Source organism: Elephantulus edwardii, unplaced genomic scaffold, assembly GCF_000299155.1.
Source record: "Elephantulus edwardii isolate Elephantulus edwardi_28Jun2011 unplaced genomic scaffold, EleEdw1.0 scaffold00138, whole genome shotgun sequence".
Classification (NCBI taxonomy): domain Eukaryota; kingdom Metazoa; phylum Chordata; class Mammalia; order Macroscelidea; family Macroscelididae; genus Elephantulus; species Elephantulus edwardii.
The window spans coordinates 719,400-742,799 of NW_006399888.1; the positions used below are offsets into that span (position 1 = coordinate 719,400).

The 23,400-nt window shown below is 43.4% G+C and overlaps 1 protein-coding gene across 1 annotated transcript in view; it reads right to left on the reverse strand.

Annotated features, from left to right (window-relative positions):
* Positions 1–23,400, reverse strand: part of LOC102863409 (chromosome unknown open reading frame, human C20orf194) — a 153,637-nt gene that overhangs the window by 28,814 nt on the left and 101,423 nt on the right. Inside the window, exons 21-29 of the mRNA XM_006894257.1 lie at positions 22,228–22,331; positions 18,042–18,188; positions 16,920–17,008; positions 16,301–16,402; positions 15,921–16,038; positions 14,151–14,239; positions 12,648–12,806; positions 5,846–5,971; positions 941–978 (exon numbers count right to left, since the gene is read on the reverse strand). Of these exons, the coding sequence (XP_006894319.1) occupies positions 941–978; positions 5,846–5,971; positions 12,648–12,806; positions 14,151–14,239; positions 15,921–16,038; positions 16,301–16,402; positions 16,920–17,008; positions 18,042–18,188; positions 22,228–22,331 (972 nt within the window). The remainder of the gene's footprint in view (positions 1–940; positions 979–5,845; positions 5,972–12,647; positions 12,807–14,150; positions 14,240–15,920; positions 16,039–16,300; positions 16,403–16,919; positions 17,009–18,041; positions 18,189–22,227; positions 22,332–23,400) is intronic.

Genomic DNA, 23,400 nt, shown 5'->3' on the forward strand with positions numbered 1-23,400 from the left:
TCTAGTCTGTCATCAGATTCTTATGACCTAACCTGTACAAAATCTCTCTACTCTAATTGGGACAGACCCAGTCAACTTTCATGCTATGCTTCTTTTGGAGTAGAGAACTGCTTGAAAAGCAGCAGAGGCCTCTGAAAGATGCACCTGAGACTACCTGGTACAGCAGTCTCACATCCATACTTTTGGAGGAGTCCTGCCTCCTGCCCTGGGCAGCACTCAGTTTGGCTGTTTCCCAAGACAACAGCCCTGGAATGCTCTATTATCTCCGCTTCCTGCGGACTGGCGATGGGATCAGTAAGGCAAAGCTATAGAGGGGACACTGAGCTGTTTGCTGCCTTCTGATCTTTGCCTGCTGGGCCGGCTCAGGAAGCCTGGACCCCAGGATTATCTCCTGACAACAATGAACATTTCATATTGTTGGGAACTTTAGAGTTTATTCTGGATCTCCAGGCACGATTGATAATATAACCAAGCAGTAGGTTGCCAGGAGGTGGGACAGAGCAAGGCTGGGTGCAACCTACAGAACGGGTGGATTTTATGAATGTTATCAATGAGTTATGGAAAATTCCAATGCATTGGGGGAAGATTAAGGAAATGGATCACGCTGGGCACACTTCTGGGACAGAAGTACATGAAGATCTTGCTGATCCAGAGGCTAGGAATATTGACTCAGTACACTGATATTAGCCAGAAAATCAGGACACCTTAGGTGCAGCACAGCCGAGGCCATTACCATGGTGATTTATTGTCACTAAAGAGACAAACTCTTAGAAGAAATGTGCCTCTTAAATATGATCAAAGTACACTATGTCAAAGTTTCCCTTAAATCTATTTTGTGTGTTTTAGATTTCAGACTGGTAGGCTGGTACAAAAAGAAAAATCTATTCCATCTAAAAAGAATTTGAAAAAAGGCAGGCAAAAGAAAAAGTATATTGCTTACCTTGTGAACACTGATCAAGACACTTAGGGAAGAGAAATCTAGAGGAGAAAAAAAAAGAGAAATATTTTAAAACTTTTAATCTCAGAATTGTCATTGCTTATTTCTCAAAAAATCTCAACATCCCTGATATGCAAGCTTATGGATGGATGGTGTAGCACGGCAGGCAAGCACTGACCAGGAAAAACAGCCATGATTAGTTAAAAGGCCCTCTGATAATAATAAGAACAAAGACTCTCTCAAAATCCTGGGTGCTCCCCAAAAGGCTCCCTAAGCTAGAGTCCCTACAGTCAGTTGCCTTTGGCTTGCTGGAAGTCCCTGGGTGGCCAATGCTTGGTGCAATGCTGAAAAATGGGGTACTAGGTTCTAGACCCTAGTGGGAGAGAGATGGGCAATCTCCTCCCGTGTGATTAACTGTCTCTGAAAACCCCCTGGAGGGTAAGCTATGGGTCAGTTCCGACTCAGCAGTACATAACAACAACAAGGTCTGAACCAGCTCTCAACACAGTAGGACATAAAACTGGAGAGAGAGGAGACGGAGATGAGCTGGTCTTTTATGAAAGAGATACTGTTCTGATGGTAAACAGGAAATATCACAGGGAAATGAGAGGAACTACATTCATCTAACCCGCCAGGGACCTTGAGTATCAAGGTTTCCGTGTCTCTCTCTTCTGCATGTACACCAGAATCTCTCCAGTCTCATCTTTAACCCTAAGAGCAAAGGCAGAGAAGAAAAATGTCTGACTAGATGCAAGTAAAGCAGGAGGTGGGGGAGACGGATTAAAAATGTTCATTAGTTAATAATGGCAGAAAACCTCAATAATCTGGGGTTTAAAATTCCTAAAACAACACAATGTTCTTCCCTGGGGGACAGTGAACACTAATGAAAATCACATCCTGTTACAGCGTTCCTACTATGAGTTAGGCACTGGGCAAATACTTTACCTGAGTCTGTCTGCATGTCCATTCTGTGCCTTGAATATTTAACAGATGAGAAGAGGTGGGTTTAGAATGCCAAACCAGGCTACCAACTCTTCTCAACGTCTCCCATACAGCTAAGCAAGGGGTGAAACTAAGAGGGGAACCCAGCTGCTATGTATTTTTCCCCCTGCAAGTGAGTCACCCATGTGACTTGCTGGTCTAGATGGCAGGTGTGAACGCTGCTCACAACACTGGTGAACTGCTGGTGGGAAAGTACAATGATACATGTGCTGTAGAAAGCAGTCTGGAGAAATGTCGAATGACCACCAAAGAACCCTCATGCCACTGAGTCAGAACTGAATTATAGCAGACCCTCCAGCAGGTTTTCAGAGGCAATATAGTATACATGGGAGGAGATTATCTATCTTTCTCTCACGGAGCTGCTGATAAGATTCAAACTGCCAAAAACAACTATGAGATATCATCTCACCCCAGTAAGAATAGCAAAATTTAACAGAACAACAAGCAATAAATGCTGGCGAGGTTGTGGAGAAACCAGAACCCTTATTCACTGTTGGTGGGAGTGTAAAATGGGGCAAACACTGTGGAAGGCGGTATGGCGCTTTCTCAAAAAGTGGCAAACAGAAATACCATTTGACCCAGCAATTCTAGTACTGGGAATAGGCCCCAAAGAGACCATAACTGCCACGCAAGCAGATATATGCACACCCATGTTTATGCGGCTTTGTTCACGAAAGCAAGGAGTTGGAAACAACCTAAGCGTCCATCAACAAATGAATGGATAGAGAAGCTGTGGTATATTCACACAATGGAATACTATGCTGCATTGAAAAACAAGGAACTCATGCAATATTATTCAAAATGGATGACCCTGGAGAATATTATGCTGAGTGAAATATCTCAGTCACAAGGGACAAATACTGCATAGTGCCACTTTTGTAAAATGGACTGACATTGGGGTTGGGGCGAGACTGAGAAAGGGGGGATAAATAATGTATACTGCACTGACACAGATGAGGGAGAAAACCGTTTAAAAGGGATATGTGATTAAGTATTATTGTCATGACAGGAGTCTGGAACGAAGGCTGCACAGTGCAGTGGATCTGGCGGGAGGGAGAGTAAAACAATGGGGGAATTTTTCTTTTACTTTTCAAAGAGAGGAGGGTACTGGGGGGGAGGGGTGGGCAGGGAGAAAAGTGCAACAACGAATGAATGGAAATCCAAAGTCTCTGTAAATTTTCATTAAAATTAATAAAAAAATGAGAAACCAAAACTAAAAAAAAACAACAACAAACAAACCAAAAAACCTTTACTTGGCTTTGCCACATCAGCCAACAGCTACTTTGTGAGCATTTATTTATTATGCCCTAAGCACACAGAGAAATGGTTCTTAATCCACAAAAGCTATCTGTACTCTTTCTCTCAAAGGCTGTTAATGCTTTGCCTATTTCCACTAGACTTCTATTTTCTCAAGCTTGTAGCTCTTTACTATAGACACAAGTTTCAACAGTGTTTATGTTACTTCTTATTGCTTCAAATGAGATTTTCATTTCCATGGTGATTTTAATTTTTACTTTGGTTTTAGAGCTCAAAGAGCTGGTTTTCTATCAGCCTTTTTATGTTTCTTTTTCCTCTAATATGAAAAACTGCTGGACAATGACCAAGGAGGATAGAAGGAGAACTGATGCCTTTGAGCTGGGGTGTTGGAGAGAAGAGTACTGAGGGCACCATGGACTGCTAGGAAAACAAACAGATTCATCCTGTAAAGGGTTAAACAGGGTGGCTCCTTGGAGGTAAGGATTCTGAGGCTCTGTCTAACATACTTTGGACATGTTGTGAGGAGAGACCGGTCCTTGGAGAGGGACATCATGCTTGGGAGGGTGGAGGGACAGCGCAGGAGGGGAAGGCCCTCTATGAGGTGGATTGATTCAGTGACTAGGATAATCGGGATGGGAGTGTCAGAGACAGTGCGATTGGCACAAGACAGAGCAGAGTTTAGGGCTGTTGTACATAGGGTCGCTTTGAGTCACAAGCAACTCGACGCCACATAAAAACAACAACATGAAAAACTGTATGATTGAGGTAAAATTTGCATGTTATGGAATTCATTAATTTAAAGTACACAATTCACTGTGTACAACCTAATAAAAGTACACCTACAAATTTGTGTAACCATCTTCACAATCCAATTTTAGAACATTCCAGCATCCTGAGAAGGACCTCATGCTCATTTTCTCAGACCTTTTCTATTTTGTAAGTTCTCCCCACCCTATTCCTGATCGTTCCTTACAATTTTTTTGACATTGTGGAAAAGTACTTGCCTGGGAGAATTCTTTTCAAGTGTACTCTCCATCTGTGATTGCTTTTCCTATGATTCAAGTATCTAGTCCTAAGTTATTCTACATTCTCTTTAATTCACCTTTAAATAAAAACTTAAGAAAAAGGAAGGCACATGAATGGTAGGAATATCATAGGAGAGCCAACTTGGAAATCATAAGCTTACACAGAAGGAAAACTAGACCACTCTGGCTTCTTTATGGAAGAGCAAAGTCGAGGTCATAGCTCAAGAAAAGTAAAAATAGTTAAGGGATTGCTAAGGGTCAAGCACTGGAAGCAGGAGTGACATCCACTTCCTGAACATGCCTTGAGAACTCTATGCACTTTGATAAATGAGGATAGCTATCAAAAGGCTTCAGGTCTTTTGTTGATATGGTCGCTATGAGTTGTGCTCTACTTGATGGCAATCAACAACAACAACAAGAAGGATCAAGCAAGGTAATTAGGGAAGTAGCCAATAATAAAATTTCTGACAGAAGACTAAAGATATCAACTTAGAACTGAAGGAGGATGAGAGTCTTTTCAGGTGAAGGGCTAAGAACAGATCAATCAGTTACCAGGAGAGGATAATAATATGAAACAGCCAGAAAAAACACATGATTACAGACCTGGGTACATTCCAGGGCACAGAAGGGAGACACGTAGCTCTACAAAGGAGTAACGTCACACTTGAAACTTAGCCAAGTGAGCAGTGCTTTGATGCTGTAAAACACTGACAGACATAACTGCTGGTAGTTTGAGCTATAAAACCCACCCCCAAAGGAATTTAAAAACATAAAAAAATAATAATAAAACTGATCACACAGTTCCATTAATACCTCTTTAGGGGAATTTATTCTATGGAAATAATCAAAGTTTGTAAAAAATTTTACAGATAAATATGTTGCCCTACAGCATTATTTATTATAGTGAAAAGTTTGAGACTCCTGAACAGTGGAGAATTGGCTAAGCCAATGACATTCATCCAAACACTAGAAGGATTATACAATTAATCAAGATGTAATTACCATTATGATACAAGAACATATATGTTAAGCTACATAAAACGTTCATAGGTCAACTTAAGAAAAAGGATCCAAAAGTATTGGCAAATGACATAGTAAAAAAAATTGCAGGAAAGGATTGGCAAAAACTCTAATAGTGATGGCAGGATTATGAGTGAGTTATTACCCAGTGTTCTTTGCTGTTGTTGCAAAATGTCCTTCCAAATGACACTCATTCTCACTATGACGAGAGGGAATGAGTTTCATTAGCAGATGACTTAACAGTAAGAAAAGTATCTGTGAGATACTCCAAATACCTGAGACACTGGATCTCATCACCTCCGGCCCTCATTCTGCAGTAAATAGGGAAAACACAGCTAGGGGGCAATCTTTCTTTGGGGGAGAATTTATTTCAAGATCCGTTGTCATAGATGGACCAAGAGGAACGGTGAAAGGCCAGTCTAAATGGGGTTTCTGACAGCCCAGTCCTACGGAAGAATAACTGATCATTTCTTACACATGAGGCAGATGCACGCACTCCAAAGGTTAAGACACTATAAACATGTGTCTCCTTCTGGTGGGTGGGAGAAAATTCACTCTCTGTACACACAGATTCCTGCAGGTTACAGGTGGTTCCAAATAATACCTGTGCTCCATGTAGCAACTCAGGGGCTCCACGCACGCCGTGATCGCACCAATCGTAAAGGAAGACTTGACATTTGTGTCTGGATGGGTCTGCAGTGCCTGGACAACGTCAATAACATCTGTATAGCTAGGAGTTAAAAATAAAAAAGAGAAGAATGATTAGAGGCTAATTGTGGTGGCACTGGGAGGAAAGAGGGGATGGTGAGTGGCTGAGTGAAGAGTGGAAGAAATATCAAAAGAGGAAGACCATGGTTGCTTGGGGTGACCTCGCTTCATGATTAAGAGCTCCTTGAATCTACACAGGAGTCCTGGTGGCATAGTGGGTTAGTGCTGGGCTGTTGTTGGTTCAAATCCACCAGCCACTCTGAGGGAGTCTGTTCCTGTAGTTACCTTGAAAACACTCTGTTGCAGTCGTACTTGTTCTTAACAGGTTACTATGAGTCACAATCTACTTGAAGGCTGTGGCTTGTTGGAAACTATAGTTTCTCCATTCCAGAGTTCCTTTACTCCTCAAAAATGCACAACTACTCCATGCCATTTACACATAATAGGAAGCCTGCAGCCAACAGCAGGGGCTCTGAGGGTGGAACTGAGCCCTTAGGTCTGTTTTCTAGTCATCAAGTTAGAAGCTCCCACCCACCTTTGTCTGCATTTACTTAAATAGCTCTTTCTTCTTCCCACCTCAGAATGCACCAAGAAACAGAAAATGATGAGATGCTTCTGTAGGTCAGCTGACACACACCAAGTACCACGCACATTTCTTATCTTTTGGATGAGGCTCTCTCCAAACATACAGATCCAATTTGGTATCTTCACTTGGAACCTAGGATGTTAATCACCTGACTTCTCGTACCTGCTCTTCTCCCAAGGTTTTCCTCTTTCTTGAGTGGGCATACGAGTCCTCCAGCTGTTAGGTCAAGATTTGGCTGGGGTCTCCTTTGAGTCTACTTTCTCACATTGTCCACTCTAACCCATTTTTTATTCTATATCCAGCCACTTCTATCCTCAAAATACTATTAGAATGGGATCACTGATCATGTCCTCACATCTACCACTTGGTCCTGACTGCTATTATCACTTGTGGTCAACCTAAGAGCCTCCTCATGGGATTTCTCGGTTTCTATCCTTCTCTCTCTAGTCTATTTTCAACACAAAAATCAGGGAGCCTCTAAAACCACACCCAGCTGTCATTCTTCAGCTCATGAGCCTCTAGCAACTCCAGCCCAGTGGAAAGGCCACTGCCCTCCCAATGCCACACACAGCCCTCTGTGATCTGATCCTCATGAGACAGCAGAAGGGCCCATCTCCTCATCTCCTGCCATTCTCCTTGATGCTAACCTGGCGACTCTGGCCTTGTGGCTCATCCCTGGCCACACCAGGCATGCTCTTACCTTTGTACTTGCAGTCTATCTATCTATAACATTCTTCCTCTGAAATCCGCCTGGCTAGCTTTCCTCACCCCTTCCTGTCCCTGCTCAAACTGCCTCGTATGTGAGAGACACATTCTCTAACTTTAGGCTGTCTGTGAAACAGCAATCTTCTCTTTGGCACCCTCTACACCCCACCCTCCCATCTCCACACTTATTATTCTCCAAATCTGATCAACATCATTTAGAAAAAGAAAAAGAAACAAATTCTGGTCATCAATAGATGCTTGCATTTTTGTTTTATGGAGAACATCTCGCCAAACTGATCTCAAATTGAATGGGCAGCCTTGTTGATGAGGATGGCCTGGGTCTAAGCCTGTGACCCTGGGAGGTCACTGAGTAAGGGAAGGTGGGTATAGCCTGGCTGAGGCATTTCTTGAATTTCCACAAACAAGGCACTTGTCTGCAAAAGGCACCTGAATGTATTCCAGTCTTCAACCTATACCGTTATCCACAGGTCAGTAGTCTCAGCAGCAAGCTGGTTAAGGACTTGATGCTAAATGAAAGCTTGGTGGTTTGAACTCACACCCACTCTGTAGACAGTCTGCTTCTGGAAAGATCTACCCCTTGGATCTCTGGATGTCACTGCTTGGCATTAGGTATGCTCAACTGACATGCCCCGTCTCCAGTCTCTTTGTGGTAGTGTTTAATGGATTTCATGTGGTTAAGTGCCACAGACTTGCTTTTCAGGATTAGTATTTTTCTTATTCTTTTAAAAATAAGAAATATTTGAGGGCTCATTAGCAGAGTGTTGTTGTTATTATGTGCCATCAAGTTAACTACGACTCATAGTGACCCTATAAACAATAGCACTAAACCCTATCCTATCCTGAGTCAATCTCATCATCTCTGATGCACATGCCCCCATTGCTACAGTCAACTGGGCCAGTCTTATCATCCAGGGTCTTCCTCTCCTGCACTGACACTTTAGCCTTCCAAGCATGATGTCCATCTCCAAGGAATGGTTTCTCTTGGCAACATGCCCAAAGTATGTGAGCTAAATCTTCAAAATTCTTGCCTATAAGGAGCAACCCGATTTCACCCTCTCCAGGACAGACCTGTTTATTTTCTTGGCTGTCCATGGTGTGTTCAATACTCTTTTCCAGCACCACAATTCAAAGGCATTTGATTCTTCTTCTGTTATTTAAGTCACGTCACTGCTCACTCTCAAATGCATAGCAAGCAATTTAGAAGACCACTGCCAGATCAGATGCACCATAGTCTCCAGACTGACATCACTGCTCTTTAGCACTCTGGAGAGTCCCTGACAGCAGACTTTCTTTTTTTTTTTTTATTTTAAATTATATATTTTCATGAAAGGTTATAGACATTTTGGATTTCCATTCATTCTTTGTTGCACATTTTCCTGCCTGCCCGCCCACTCCTCCCAAGAGCAGACTGTCTTAAAGTAACTTGTCTTTTGATTTCCTGACTTCTAGTGCCAAGAGTGTTGATTGTGGATTCAAGTAAGATGAATTTGTTAACAATCTCAATCTTTTCTCTATCTATCATAATTTTGCCAAATGGTCCACTGATGAGGATATTTGTTTTCTTGATGTTGAGCTTCAATTCATATTGAAACCTTGACCTTCTACAGTAAACACAACAGGTCCTCCTCTGTTTCAGCAAGAAAGGTTGTGTCAGCATCTCTAAAATGCAGGTTTGATGTATCTTCCTCCAATCCTGAGGTCATATTTTTCTTCATGATCCCAAAGGATCTGTTCTGCATATAGATTAAAAAGGTATAGAGATAAGGATACAGCCTGGATTTTGAACCATGCAGTGTTCCTTTCCTCTGTTTGGACAACTTCTTCCTGGTCTAGGTATAGATTTTGCATGACCACAATCAAGTGTTCTGGGATTCCCATTTTCCCAACATTAGTCACAATTTTTTGTGATACCCACAATCAAATGTCTGCATAGTCAAAAAATGCCCTAAAATAGATATTTTTCTGAACTATATGCTTTCAATTAAGATCCATCTGACATCGGCAACAATGTCGCTTGTGCCACGGCTTCTTCTAAACTCTGCTCATATTTCTGGCAGTTCTGTCAGTGTACTTTTTGATTTGTTTTTGGATACTTTTCAGAATGTGATATTTCTGATACTGTTCAATAATCCCCATACTTTGTTGGATAAACATGGCTTTCTTCCAGTAAGCTGGCCAGGTAGATTTCTTGGCACAATGTGGTAAATACATCCAGGGTTGCATCTGTTTGTTGAGATGTGTCAATTGCTATCCCATCAATTACTCAGGCTACATTTTTGTCAATTCCTTCCGAGCAGCTTGAACTTCCTTCTTTATCACCACTGGTTCTTGATTATAAGCTACTTCCTGAAATGGTTCTGTATCAGCTCATCCTTTTTTTGGTGCCACTTGACTGTGTATTCCTCCCTTCGCCTACTGATGCTTCCTGGATCATTCAATATTTCACCGTACAAAGTAATATAACACAAGGCTTGCGTTTGTTCTTCAGTTCCTTCAGCTTGAGAAATGCTGAGTGATCACATTTCTCAGTGTAGAAAAGGACAATTGAAAAGCTTACAATCCAATCTTGAGGATTCTGGTCATTTTAATACAATAAGAATTTCTTTGGAAAAGGTAGCTAGGCAATTTTCATTATTTTCAGAGCATTCTATTAATCTTTATTGATTTTTAACAGAAAACATTTAAAAATAAGGCTCCAGTCTTCTCTATGAGGCCAATATATCTGGGCACTGCAGCCAGGGCTGGAGAAGGCCTGTGGCCATGCATTCTACTCATTAAGAGGAAGCCCAAAGAGGGAAGCTAACATGATGTGGCCACTGTGGAAAGTTTATTAGTTAACAAGTACAGAATTAGCATATTATCCAGTAATTTCACTCCTGGGTCTATACCACCATTCAATGTGTATCTGAGAAGGTGGATTAAATGAAGAAAAATATGGTTATCAGGACTGAAGCAAGGCTCATCAACAACCTAACAACCTATGCTCTGCAGATGGCATAATCTTCTTTTCAGAAAAGGGAGACCACTTACAGCTCTTACTGAAGAAGATCAAAGACTACAGAGCCTCCAATATGGATTACATCTCAAAATCCAGAACACAAAAATCCTCACAACTGGATCAGAAGGCAACATCATGACAGATGGTGAAAAGCCTGAAGACATCACCGATTTCCTTTTGTCTGGATCCCTAACACCCAAGGAAGCAGTAGTTAAGAAATCAAACCATTTGCACCGGACCAATCTGCTGTTAAGGACCTCTTTAGAGTGCTGAAGAGAAAGGATGTCACTTTAAACATTTAGTTGTACCTGATCTAAGCCATGGTCTTTTCAGTTGATTGCCTTGTATGTGAAAACTGAACAAAGAATAAGGAAGACCAAGGTAGAACTGATTTGAATTGTGGTGTTGGCAAAGAGTATTGGATATAATACAGTCTGTCAGAAGAATGGACAAACCTGTGTCGGAATAAGTGCAGGCAGAGTGCCCCTTGGGAGCAAAAGCTGTGAGACTTTGTCTCACATTCTTCGGACATCCTGTCAGAAGGTCCCAGTCCTTGGAGAAGGACATCCTGCTTGTGAGGATGAAGCATTGGTGAAAGAAAGGAAGACTCTTAATGAGATGGACCTTATAGCAATGGACTTAAACACAACAGATATAATGAGGATCGCTCGGGCTCCAGCAAGCTTTCTATGTGTTGTACATGGACCGAGTCACTGTGAGGTGAAGTTAAAGCGATGGTCCCTAATGACAACAGGAATACACTCGAAAGAATTGGAAGTAGGGATTCAAACAGACACTTGTGTACATGAAGGTTCACTGCAGTATTATTCATAATACCCAAAGTGTGTAAACAACTCAAGTGTACATCCAAAGAAGGATGCACAAAGTTGTGTTAGATACATAACAGTCAACTCAGCCACATCAAGAGATGAAAATCTGAGACAGGCTAGGATATGAATGAACCTTGAAAACATCATGCTGAATAAAGTAAGTCGGGCACAAAAAGCCAAATATTGTACGCTCTCATTTATATGAAATGTCTGGAATAGGTAAATAGAGATAAAAGTTTATTAATGGTTAACAAGGGCTGGAACAGGGACTGAATTAAAGTGGAAGGGATTCTGAGTTTTATTTCTTGGAACAAAAAAATAACTGGTTATGGAATATGGTGATATTAGTGTAATATGATGAATATAATTAATGTTACTGAATTAACTATTTTACACTTAAAAGTGGTTAAGATGCTAAATTTTTGGTTAGGTATATTTTATCACACAAAAAAGAGAGATATAAATAAAGGGAAAAAAAGAGAGATAGTGGGATTCAGGGGAAAGAATCTGAAGAAACTAAGGAAGGACGCCCTGCATTATCTGGCCTCCTTCACCAACCTCTGCCACTGTCACTATCACCACACGCAACTGTCTCCAGGCAGAAGGAGTGCCCTGGTCTCTGGGTGACAAAGCTAGTTTTAGGCCACTCTGGTTAGCCTATTCCAAATGAGTGATGAAGGCAGAGAACTGACTTCTCGTTTGCCTTTTCTTGCCAGTATTCTTTATTAAAGATAAAAACAAAACAAAAACTCAGCAGGACATTAACATTCTTCCTCTTGAAACAACAGATATTCCATTCATGTCTCCCTTGGGCCATGTTATGTTTGCAATTTAAGACTACTGTTGGATTAGGCACATGCTTGACATTAATTTAGTCTTGAGAGGTACCTAGCTTTTATTTGTAGATAATTTTAAAGACTATTCTCACAACATTCCAGGGTGCAAATAAATTTTTAAAAACATCCGAACGCATTGCCTCTGAGAGACTCTGACACATGGGGAACTCCAGGTATCAGCTCGCCCTACTTGGCCCCAAACAATTTTTTAAAATTAATTTTTTAAAATTCCACTTTCTGGCAAACTCTGGTGGCAAGAAGCTGAACTGCAATCCCAGAGGTACACAGTTCGAATCCACCAGATGCTCTGCTGGAGAAGGAGGAACAATCCCCTCCTGTACCTGTCAGATCTGATTTGATGGTACACAGATAAACACACACACACACACACACACACACACACACACACACACACACAATAGTAATAATAAAAAAATTCTGCTTTTTCCAGTTTTACATACATGTACTCTTATGTGGATTTCTGTCTGTGCGTGTACTGAGTGCAACACAATTTTATCACTTGTGCATATTCCACTACCACTTCAAGACACTAATCAGTTCAGAGACGGCACGAGGAAGTCTGCTTTATTAGGGTTTCCCTGCTGGGCATAGACTCTCTCGCGCTCCTGAGTATCTGGGCCTTGGCTTTACTACCATGAAGATTCAGTAAAGGCAGAGCCACCACTCGCACCTCACTGTCCCCGCACAGTTTCAACACTCACCCTTGCAACACCACCAGCAGTCTGGACTTCTTGCGGGTGTAGGCTGCCTGGCGAGCAGAACGGTTTTGCTGGGCCTCCACAGCGCTGGAAAGGAATCTCTGGAAGTGGGCAGCGTGGAAGCACTCGGAGCTGTCCATGAGCTGGCGGTAAACCATCCACCTGCAAACGGCAAATGTCCTCTCAGAAGAGGGTCAGCTGATGACCCGGCCCTGTAGGCTCAGCCAATTCCCGCAAACAGATTCAAAGGAGAGCAGGACTCTCCCACGAGGCTACTATACACTGGAATCTACTACTAGATGGAACAAAAAGCACTGGAAATGAAGAACTGGCCGTACATACTCACTAAGTACAGAGGTCTGCTAATTCCCAAGCATCTCTCCAAAACTCATCCATGACTCCAATCTTCCATGCAAAACTTCCAGTCCTCTAGGCAACCTCATCCTTCCCAATCCCTCTACGGCTCCTTGGAGTGTGCACTAACTACGTGTTAAATGCTGGTTTAGCTAGCAAGGGTTTTTTTTTTAGTAATCTCTCAGTCAGATGAAAGGAGTAGATGATTTTTTTCCCCAAATGTGCACAAATCAACACACACACATGCTTTTGCACTTGCTGGCCCTACTGTTAAAATTCTTCTCCCCCTACTCCAACAACCAGCTCCTTTATTTCCTAGCTAACTGCTCAAACGCCATCATCTTGGGGTCTTCCCTGAATGCGTAATTTTAAAATGGTCTCATCTCACAGCATTTCCTTCATTCTTCCTTGTTTTGTGTTCTTTCTGGCACTTTTCACCAGCTAATACATTGCATTTTGCTTATCTGGTTAACTGTGTGTCTTCCCACACTAGAACAAATGTAAGCTGCAGGAGGGCAGAGAGGTTTTTTATCCACTGGTGAATCCCCCCACTCAGCTCAGTAGCTGACCCGCGCAGACAATGCTCTGTGCAAACGTGTCACACGAATTGGATGGATAACTCTTGTGCTGAGACGATTACGTCCAACGTCATTACAGGTAACCAGCTGTAACTTTTCAAAAGCCTACTCTGTGGTACTTTCATTTTAGGAAAGATCTACATTAGTACCTGTTTTTGATAAATCAAAGAAATCTGAAGAGGACTTTCACTTCCTAATGTTGAACATTTTAGAGCTAGACAGTGAAGAGGCAGCATACACTGGAGTAGCAAGAGTGGCGTGGCCAAGCTCCTTCCCTGGGAACCACACCACACACAGCACCTTAATATCAAGCAACTGTAGCTTTGAACCGTCTATTAACACTCCAGGTTAGTGTTATTTAGATTTTTACCTGTTGCTATGGGTCTGGGAACACCCAAAAATTTTTCCACTTCTTTGCTGCTGCTTTTTTGCTTTCTGCCATTTCAGCCCACAAAAAGGTTTCATGAGAACACTGTCTTTTAATAGTGAGGGAACACATCCACGGCTCTGACTTTCCAGTCTTAGGCCCAGGCCCAGAATCCCCCTCCCTAAGCAAAGGCAACAGCATACTAACCTGCCATATTCCTTATGCAGTGTGACCAGAAAAGCACAGAGCTCACTAGCATGACAGCCTGGGAGGCCAGTTATGATGCTGATAATGACCTATACGGAAAAGAAGGCACGTGGATTTACAATTCAACCGAGAGGCAGCACTACGTAAGAGCTAAGAGAACGGACTCTGGATCTAGGCACTATAGATTCAAACCTCAGAACAGTCTCATGTATTAGTTATGTGATCATGGGCTGATGACAGCACCCAGCTTGTAGGTGGATATGAGGATCAGCCGGCTAGATAAACGTAAAGTGCTTAGAAGAGTGGTACACAGTGAACACTACATAACATGTAGTGTTACTGTTAGAATTTCTATGGAGCTGGTTTTCAGCAGGTTATGAACAGATCAGTCGAAATAAAATACATTCATGGACTTGACTGTCATTTCTGAAGCAGACACCCAGGGACAATTAAATTTATTTTGAACAGTAACACTAAGAAAGTACTGGGCAGGAAGGAGGTCTGGCACAAAAATTTCTGAGGCAAAACAGGTGCAAGAGCCGCTTCTGTCTGGCTGCCTGCACCCTTCAAGCCACATGGCCTGGCGGAGCCCTGACACAAGGTGTGGGGACACTCCTGATTCTGGAGAAAGGAGCCAATGGACTGCCCTGACCGTACAGCATGAGCACATGAAAACAGGACACTCTACAGGTAGATAATATCAAAGCAACTGGAAGAGATTGATGGAGGGGAACATCAGAGGAGAAGGGAAAAAGAAGAAAAAAAATCACAACCACCAAAGGATGTCTCTGCGAGTGACAGTGTGGCCAAAACCTTCACATATGTGCTTTAATGTGTAAAATACTAGTCTCTCTGGGACAGCTCCAGTCACAGATAGCTTATGATAAAACTAAGCTTGGTGGCTTAACATCTGAGCTGGTAACTTCAGCTCAAAGATAGCCAGAGATGCCTCTACTTTGGGAACTAGAAACTTCTCATCCTCACTTTTTTGTCCCTTTGGGCATATTCCATGTAACTGACTTGGTTTATTCTCCTCTGAAATGGCCTCATTTCTCAGCCTAAGGGTTCAGCCCCTGACACCTCTGTACACATGTTTACAACCAGACAGAGAGAGGTCTTCTTTTAAAGAGGAGTCCTTAGTATGTTTTTTAGAAAAACAAAAGAAACAAGCATTTTCAGGCAGTAAGAACTCTGGCATAAGGGAAAAACGATACTCCTAATAGCTTAGTGTGTCTACTGCCTTTTACAGCTGTCTTCAAGACTGTACAAAAATAAACACCTTCTCTGGTGGCAGGTGGGGGCTGGTCAAAGAGGAGGAAGTGTGAAGTGGGAGCAGATTCATGTCCACTCTTGGGAAGAGAATCACCTGATCCTGGAGATGGCCCACATAACACAGGTTCCCTCCCCCTGATTAAGCACAAGGTGTCAACCACAGCCAGGTAAGGCCTTGACACCAGAACAAACTAATGGCATGAGACCTGAGCAAGAGGTTTTTTTAAAAAAAAGCCTGTAAAAGCAAGGGGAGAGGAGGGCATGGTGCCAAGGTTGTATCACTGCCGTGGGCTGGGTCGGGTGAGTGCAGATGCCTGTACACACTCATTGTCCACAGCGGGTTTCCTGTGTGGCAGTATATCTGTATCCAGGGAGGTGGAGGGTCTTAGAAGGGCGCTCCACTTGGGTTCCTTTTGTTGAGGGACACAAAAACTCCAAGGTCAGGCTCTCAGGATTATCTCCCCGTGAATTCCCAGGACATCTGGGGAGCTCCTCTACCTTGTCTTTTTCCACCTTGACAGGAGGGCTGACTTCAGCTTGCTGCAGCAGGACAGGAAGATGAGCCCTCATCACGGGCTCCCAACTAACGCTGCTGACTTCGAAATGTTGGAGGAACCTGGAAAAACAAAGACCATGCTATTACGTTACCTCCAGCAGCCTCGCCCGAATGTGCCCATTCACATGAGAAAGTTCTTCCTTAATTGCTGAAGAAGAAACCTTTGATGCTCTCTGGAGAACAACTTTTTTTGCATGGTGTGTCGCTACTTCTTTTACAATGAGCCTCGAAAAGCTCTAAAAGAAAGAGGACTTTAAGATGGTGCAACATTGAGGTTTCTGACATTTAAGATCTCATCTGAAAACAGAAAGGTAGGGCTCACCAGTCCAGCTCCGGGAGTCTGGCTGAGAGCAGCTTCAGGGGGCTCCATTTCTCCCCGGCAGGATGGCCCAGGGCACTGAAGAGCTTCTGGGCACTGCAGTGTCTGCAATACCACAAATTCCAATTAGAATGTGATCTCCCTCCAGCACACACTTTATGCATCTTCTACTTCTGATGCTTTCAAATTAGAGTCCTGTGAGAAGGTGAAGTCTTCCAAAAAAAATAGCATCTCATCAACTTCAACAAAATGGGGTGTTAATACATGAGGCCTTGGGGGCTAATTATCTCTCGAGTATAAAGTATTTCCTGTGCCCCTCTCTGGCATCATGAGGGGTCGTGGCTGAGGCCTGCTGCCATGCCAGCTGAGATGTGCTCACATAGGAAGGCCGGCCAGAAGCCTCTCAGCAACACTACGGGTTGCCGATTCTTGGTTGATTTTTGTCTCTCTTGCCTTCTGCTTTGCTAAGGGCACTGGCTACCTGCAAACTGGCAGCCATGAAATGACTGTGTTGGCCCTTTTAGGAGCCAAATCCCCATGTTACATAACACAAGTCATCCTGCAGGGAGAGCGCGCGCAAAGCTCAGGGAAGCAAGCATAAACACTAGAGGCAGCCACTCACAATCTCCTTTGTTCCACAGATAATCCATCTTCCTGGATCACTTTTAAACAGAGTCCTAAGTTAGCCTGCTGTTGCCAGGGGGAGAAGACCTAAACAAAGCAGAATTTAAGCAAAGAACACTTTAAACCCAACAACAGGATATGGAACCCACATGGGGATTTGATGGCTGTTGAAAATCTAGTCTGTCAGCGCTGAGGAAAACATTTTAACAAATAAGTTTGCTTTGAAACCAGGGGTGTTTTGTTCTGCATTTTTCCAAATGAGAATTTCTTTCTGGGTTCCCTCCCCAGGGATTCTGCTCCGGGAGAGGTCAGGAGACAGAGAGGAAGATGTCAGGTAACAATGCTCTGGTCATGGGGGAGTTTCCTACACTGGTTATTGGGCTAGATAGACAGGAATGGTTCAAACACCACCCGCCACCAGAGAAGGGCTGGAAAGACTTGAAAGGCTTGTTATTTAGGTTCCCAGTCTGAAAGGCAACATCGGGAAGGAAAGAAGGACCAGCAGGCAGGAAGGCGAGGAAGGCAGAGATCAGGCTAAGAAGTCGTTCTGCAGCCAGGACAGCTCTTGTCTCCTCCCTGAGAATCTGTTCTGCGGGAGGGTCACTGTCCCCTCCTAACCTCTGGTGATCATACCATCCCAGGCTTTTCCACCAGTCTGGTCACCCTTTTAAGTCTGGCTACTGCTTGATCTCTTGGTAAGTTACTCAACTCAGGTAAAACTCTGCTGAATGCCTATTAGGGCAATTTGCCAGGTGGAACCATCCTTGAGGGCGGGGGTGAACCACAGGGAAAGGAGGATGTGGGGTAGGCCAGAAAGCCTGCTCCAGTGGGAAGGGTTCAACAATTCAATAAAGCTGCGAGCAGTCTAATTAGTCTAATTAGGACTTAAAGGGGATAAAGGCAAATTTTCTTAGCTGATAAAACGCCTTTTACTCAGTTCCTTCCGGCTCTCACCTCTCCCTGACAAGAACACAGTTCTAGGACCTGACTGGATTAGAAGCAGTTACCTTCCGCATTGACCTTCCTACCTCACCCCTCACTTTTCTGCTTCCCTGAGACACTACCCCACCATCTACATTAACAGGGGGAGAAGACACATGGTAGTTGTTTTGCTGAATACCTCTGAGTAAAATGTTTGGTATATCTTCGATCTGGGGAAAAGGGCAAGCATCAGAAAATTGCTTGATCCGTGAAAATGCACTGGAAGATGAGACAGCAGCGAGCTTTTGAAGTCTATAAGAAGGGCAGCAACAACACTGGTGGAGTCCTAAAGAGAAAGAGTGAGAAAGTCATTTCCACACTGTCAGCCCTTACAACAATAGCACATTTATTTTCATGGGATGTGGGTTTCTAAGATTCAACAACAGAAAGTATTCTCAAATACCCGGTTTTCAAAAATACTGGAAGCATAAAATTCTTTTTTCCTAAACTGAAGGTATCATCTTCAAATTCCTTCTAGGGCAATGAAATTCCACTTACACTTGGGTTCAGTCAACATTGCTGAAAATACCCTTTAACTTTCTGAGTTATTAATTCACTCAGCCATTACTTAATGTTGTCGTGAGCCGTGGAGTTGAAACCGACCCACAGCTGACTCATTAGAGGGTTTTCAGAGGCAGTAAATTGCACAGGAGGAGACTGTCCATCCTTCTCCCAGCAGATGGAGGATTTGAACCATGTGCCTTTGAGACTTCAGTGCAGCTTCATATCACTAGGCCACCAGAGCTCCCTCAGGGCTTAAAGAGTGCTTCTTATATGGTTGTGTCAAAGATAAGATAGTCAGTTACTACCCTACACAGTTATTTACTAATCTGTTTAGCAATAACTGGAGGTTACAAATGTCTTTGCTCCTTCATTTATTCAACAAATATTGATCCACCGTGCTTTTTATAGGCCAACCTCTGTTTTAGATGCTCTAAGAAAGCTCTAGGGAAGCTTCTCTAGGAAGTCGCTCTATTAATCCAACAATCAAGTCTCTCTGGTGATTCGAATCCACCAGCAGCTCCACAGGAGAAAGACGGACAGATGCCTCTCATGTGATTTACGGCCTTGAAAACCCACTTACAGTACAGCTATGGGTTGGTTGCAGCTTGATGGCAATGACTCGGACTACTATTTTAGAAGCTCAGGATTCAGCACTAACCAAAACAGATAGAGATCTCTATTCTTTTGGGAGTAGTAGTGGGTGGGTGGGGGAGTGAGGGAGTGAGGGAGTGGGTGGGTGGGTGCGAAGGGGCAAAGGCAAAAATCAATCAACTTAACAAATGACTGAATTATGTGTTATGTTAGAAGATGGTAAGTGCTCTGAAAAGAGAAGAGAAGGCAGGTAGGCATAAGAGAAAATGGAAGTACTGGGGGGCGGGAGGGTTACAGCATTAGAGGGGTGGCCAAGGTTGTTGTTGTTAGGTGGTATCCTTGCTGAGAAAAAGGTGAGAGTTCAGCAAAGACTTGAACTCATGACTATCAAGGAAAGATTTGTATTTAATGGGATGACCATTATCTGCCTTTCTCTGAAAAAGAGGCATTTAGAATTCTACTATTCATCTCCTATCTTTCTCCCTGGAAGCTGCTGGTGGGATCTGAACCACTGGAGACATGTGGCCTTTGGTTTAGCGGTGCGATTCACTATGAATTACACCACCAGTACTCCCTGAGGGTAACTGTGGCCAGTCACTATTCCAGATGTTAGAAATAGTTAATCATCAATGTAAAGCCAGGCCAGCAGGGAGCCAGGCACCTTGATCAGAACACATCTATGTCCTGCAGAACTGTTGGGTAAATCTATGCTTTCATCTGCAATGAAGATGACAATAAAGATTCCTCTGCCCCTCACTGTTGTGTCTTCTAGAGGGCTGGAGTGCCACAGGTTGATGAACCCTCGCTTCCAGACAATTTCAGCCTCTCCCATTCCATACGTAGGAAGGCTGCCTCCTCAGAGAGCTAGAGCCCGTCTGAGTACCAGGCAGGTGAAGCCACCAGGTGGACATGCATTGGGAAAGCCAGAATACAGAATGCAGCAGAAGCCGAGAAGCCCTGGGAAAATCAAAGGCCAGAAGTGCTCTGCTCCCATCTACCCTGGAAGGCTTGTGCCATTTTTCCCTGTGCGACAAGACCTTAAACTCTGTGTGCCCACTTACTCATTTCCTTGTGGGAGGGCTGTGAAGGACCTGCTGGTCCACCTTCAACACCCATGCCAGGGGGAAGTCAAGTTTAAATAACCTAGGAGGGAGCGCTGGTGGTTTAGTGGTAAGGAGTTATGCTGCCAACCCAAAGGCAAGTGGTTCAAATCTATCAGCTGCTCCTTCGAAGAAAGATGGGACAATCTCCCCCCATGTGATCTGTTATTGTTATGTACCATGGAGTTAGAACCAACTCAGAGTTGACCCTCCAGTCGGTTTTCAGAGGCTGTAAATTGCACAGTCGGAGATTGCCCATCTTTTTCCTGTGGAGCAGCTGGGTCAGTCTTTAGAGGAACATTGTTTGTTGCATTTAAATGGTAGTTTTAGAAAGCAAAAGTTCAGCAAAAATAAAATGACTTATGAATTAGTCACATTTGGTGAACTTTTCCTTTAGAATTTCTTTCATCATTTCTCAGCTTAATTCTTTGTCTCTATAAGTATAATCATAACTTTTACTTCTTCTATGGTGAGCATTTTGAAAAGACTATGTCTGGCTTTTTAAAAAAAAAATTAAAACAGAAAGAGCACAGAATGGTTTATTTAGAGCTGGGAAATAAGATTTAACATTTAGGGAAGAAACTAAGGCTAAAATAAGGAGTAACTTGTAATAACTTCTTATCTCTTCTTTTGGTTAAAGTTTACAGATCTAACTGAAAACATTCAGTCACAGAATAGGGAAAAGACTCAGTTTTAATCCTTCAGAAGTCTATGTGTATTTATGACACGAGGTAAGAATCTAGGTCCACCTCCTCTCCTCCTAGTTAGTGAACCTATTTAACAAAGGATCATTCTCTCTCACTGGCCCTCACTGCAGCCTCCTGGAGGCTGTAAACAGCATGGGAGGAGACCGGCTGCCTTTCTCCTGCAGAGCAGCCGGTGGATTTGAATGGCCAGAAAGGTGCCGGCTGAGATTAGCAGCACAAATGCTTACAAACTGTGCCACCAGCACTCTGGGTACATGCTGATCTGCTAACTGAAAGGTCCACTGTTTGAACTCATCAGTGGCTCCTCTCAGAAGACCTGATTATCTGCTCCCACAAGGATTGCAGCCTAAGAAACGGATGAGACAATGGGACTCCATCCTACAAATGTCAGAGTCAACTTCATGGCACAAAACAAGAACAGTCTTAAATGATCTGTCCTTTATCTCCTGATGTTTGGAAGACTCTATCCTATTATAAAGACTCTGATCTCACAGTGCTAACCAAACTGTTAGTTGGTCAGCCTGCTTTTTGAATAGTCTTTAAGGTAGCAGGCTCTAAGGGGAAGAAAGACTGACTCACAGAATTTGTTTCTGAGCCATCTGACTATACAACCCAACTGAGATTATACCCGGATCACAAACAGGTTGATTAGGAGACCGAGACTAGCAGAATGAAGAGCTTCCCCCTGTTCTTGGGTCCACCGAGACATGCTGGGCCCTCGCCCTGGGTATATATCTGCTGTCCTCCCAAAAGCGGAGGTGCAGGTACAGACTGGTGAAATTAAAGGAGTATTCTGAGGGAGCTCTGGGGGCCTAGTGGCAAGAAGCTGCTCTGCAATCCCAGAGGTATGAGATTTGAATCCACCAGATGCTCTGCTGGAGAAGGAGGGGCAATCTCTTCCTGTACCAGCCAGATCTGATTAGACAACACACACACACACACACACACACACACACACACACCCCCCATTTTTAAAAAACAACAACATAAAGGATTCTGGGGAATAAAGCTGAAGGTTAAAGACAGGTCTGTGCAGGAGGTGGAGCTAAGCTCCCAGTGAAAAATTAGCCATTTTTCTTCCTCTTTAGCTCCCTTGTAATTCTTTCAATGGATCAAAACAGCTTCTTTTTAGCTCTTACGTGGGTGGGGTTTTGTGTCCTCTGGCTGGAGGCCTTCTTCCTAGTGCCCTTTAAGTGAATTAAGCCCAGAGACGCTCTCAAGTTAAGCCACTGGCAGAGCAGTGAGGTTGACAAGGCTGAGAATGCTTGGGCCTGCATACAACCTCCCTCCCGAGGCAGTGCTGGTTCCTCACATCCTGCCCTGCGATGGTGGTGGTCATATGAGAAATTATCTTGTTTCCCTCCCCGTCGGAAATATGAGTGTGTTTCTGAACACCAAAGCCACAGACTGGTAAAACACTTACCCCATCATAGAACGAAATGGAATTCACATGATCCTTAGAAATGATGATACTTCCATGGTGACGGTGAGAAAACAGAAGTCCACCTGAGAAGAAATGCACTTTCCCTGAAAAGCAAAGAAAGCTGGTCAGAAGGGAGGGCTAGATCCTGGGGTCAGATCCCAGTGCCCTTCCTGCAGGTACCAGGGCATGCCGGAAGGAGAATCCAAAGGGTAAAGGATTCTGTGGCATTTAAATTGTCTATATTGGGTCCTGAACTCTGGGAAGTCAGTATCCTCTGAAGTCAATGAACTTTTGAAACTTGAGGTTCCCATTCTCCTTTACTGATCAGAATTGTCTGATTTTCTTATCATAACGTCCAGTGTGTATCCCTGGGACACTATAAGCTCTGCTCTGTCAAGGACATGAGAACAGAGCTTCCTCTGTAATTACTAATCATACAGAAGTAACCTGTGGTCGCTGTGAAGCTGAACACCGTGACACTGATGTGTCAAATGCGATAATGGTTACCCATGGTGGACAGTGTTTGGCAGCACTCCCCGGTTAAAACAAGCATCCACCTCTGTAAATAGCTTGCCTCTGGAAACCCTATGAAAGTCACACAAATGTCGAGGACTTTCATTCATAGGGTCGCTATGAGTCGCCTAAAACTTGATGGCACTTAACAACAACAATCATGTCTCACATAGTTTTCCAACCTCACAACCATTCGAAGTGCTGGGTCTTATTATTCTTAGAGAACTATTGAGGAAATTGACACTTAGAAAGGTATCCTGGAGAAGCCAGGCATAGGACTCAGAAAGGTCTGATGTCAAAGGCACTTTACTATGACTCAGTCCTACTGTCCCTTTCTTCACTTCACTTTCTGTTCAATGTGACAGCGTGTCTCTCCACATCAAAAGGCATGTCGTTTCTCCCAGCAGTTCTTCCGCTGCTGCCTCCCAACACCCTGGTGGACCCTGGTGTTCTTAGTGGGTAAGCTCTACGCTGCCTTCTCCAGTCGGTAATTCTGAACACTGGGCGTCAGAGGAAGCTAGTTCTCTAGAATTACCTAGGAGCTGAAGCATGTTTTTTTTGTTTCTGACGGACCTATCTCAGATGTACGAACAGGAAGGGAGGCTTTCTGCATTATTCTGAATCCTTTAATATTTCAACGTGAGGGTTAAATTCGTTCTT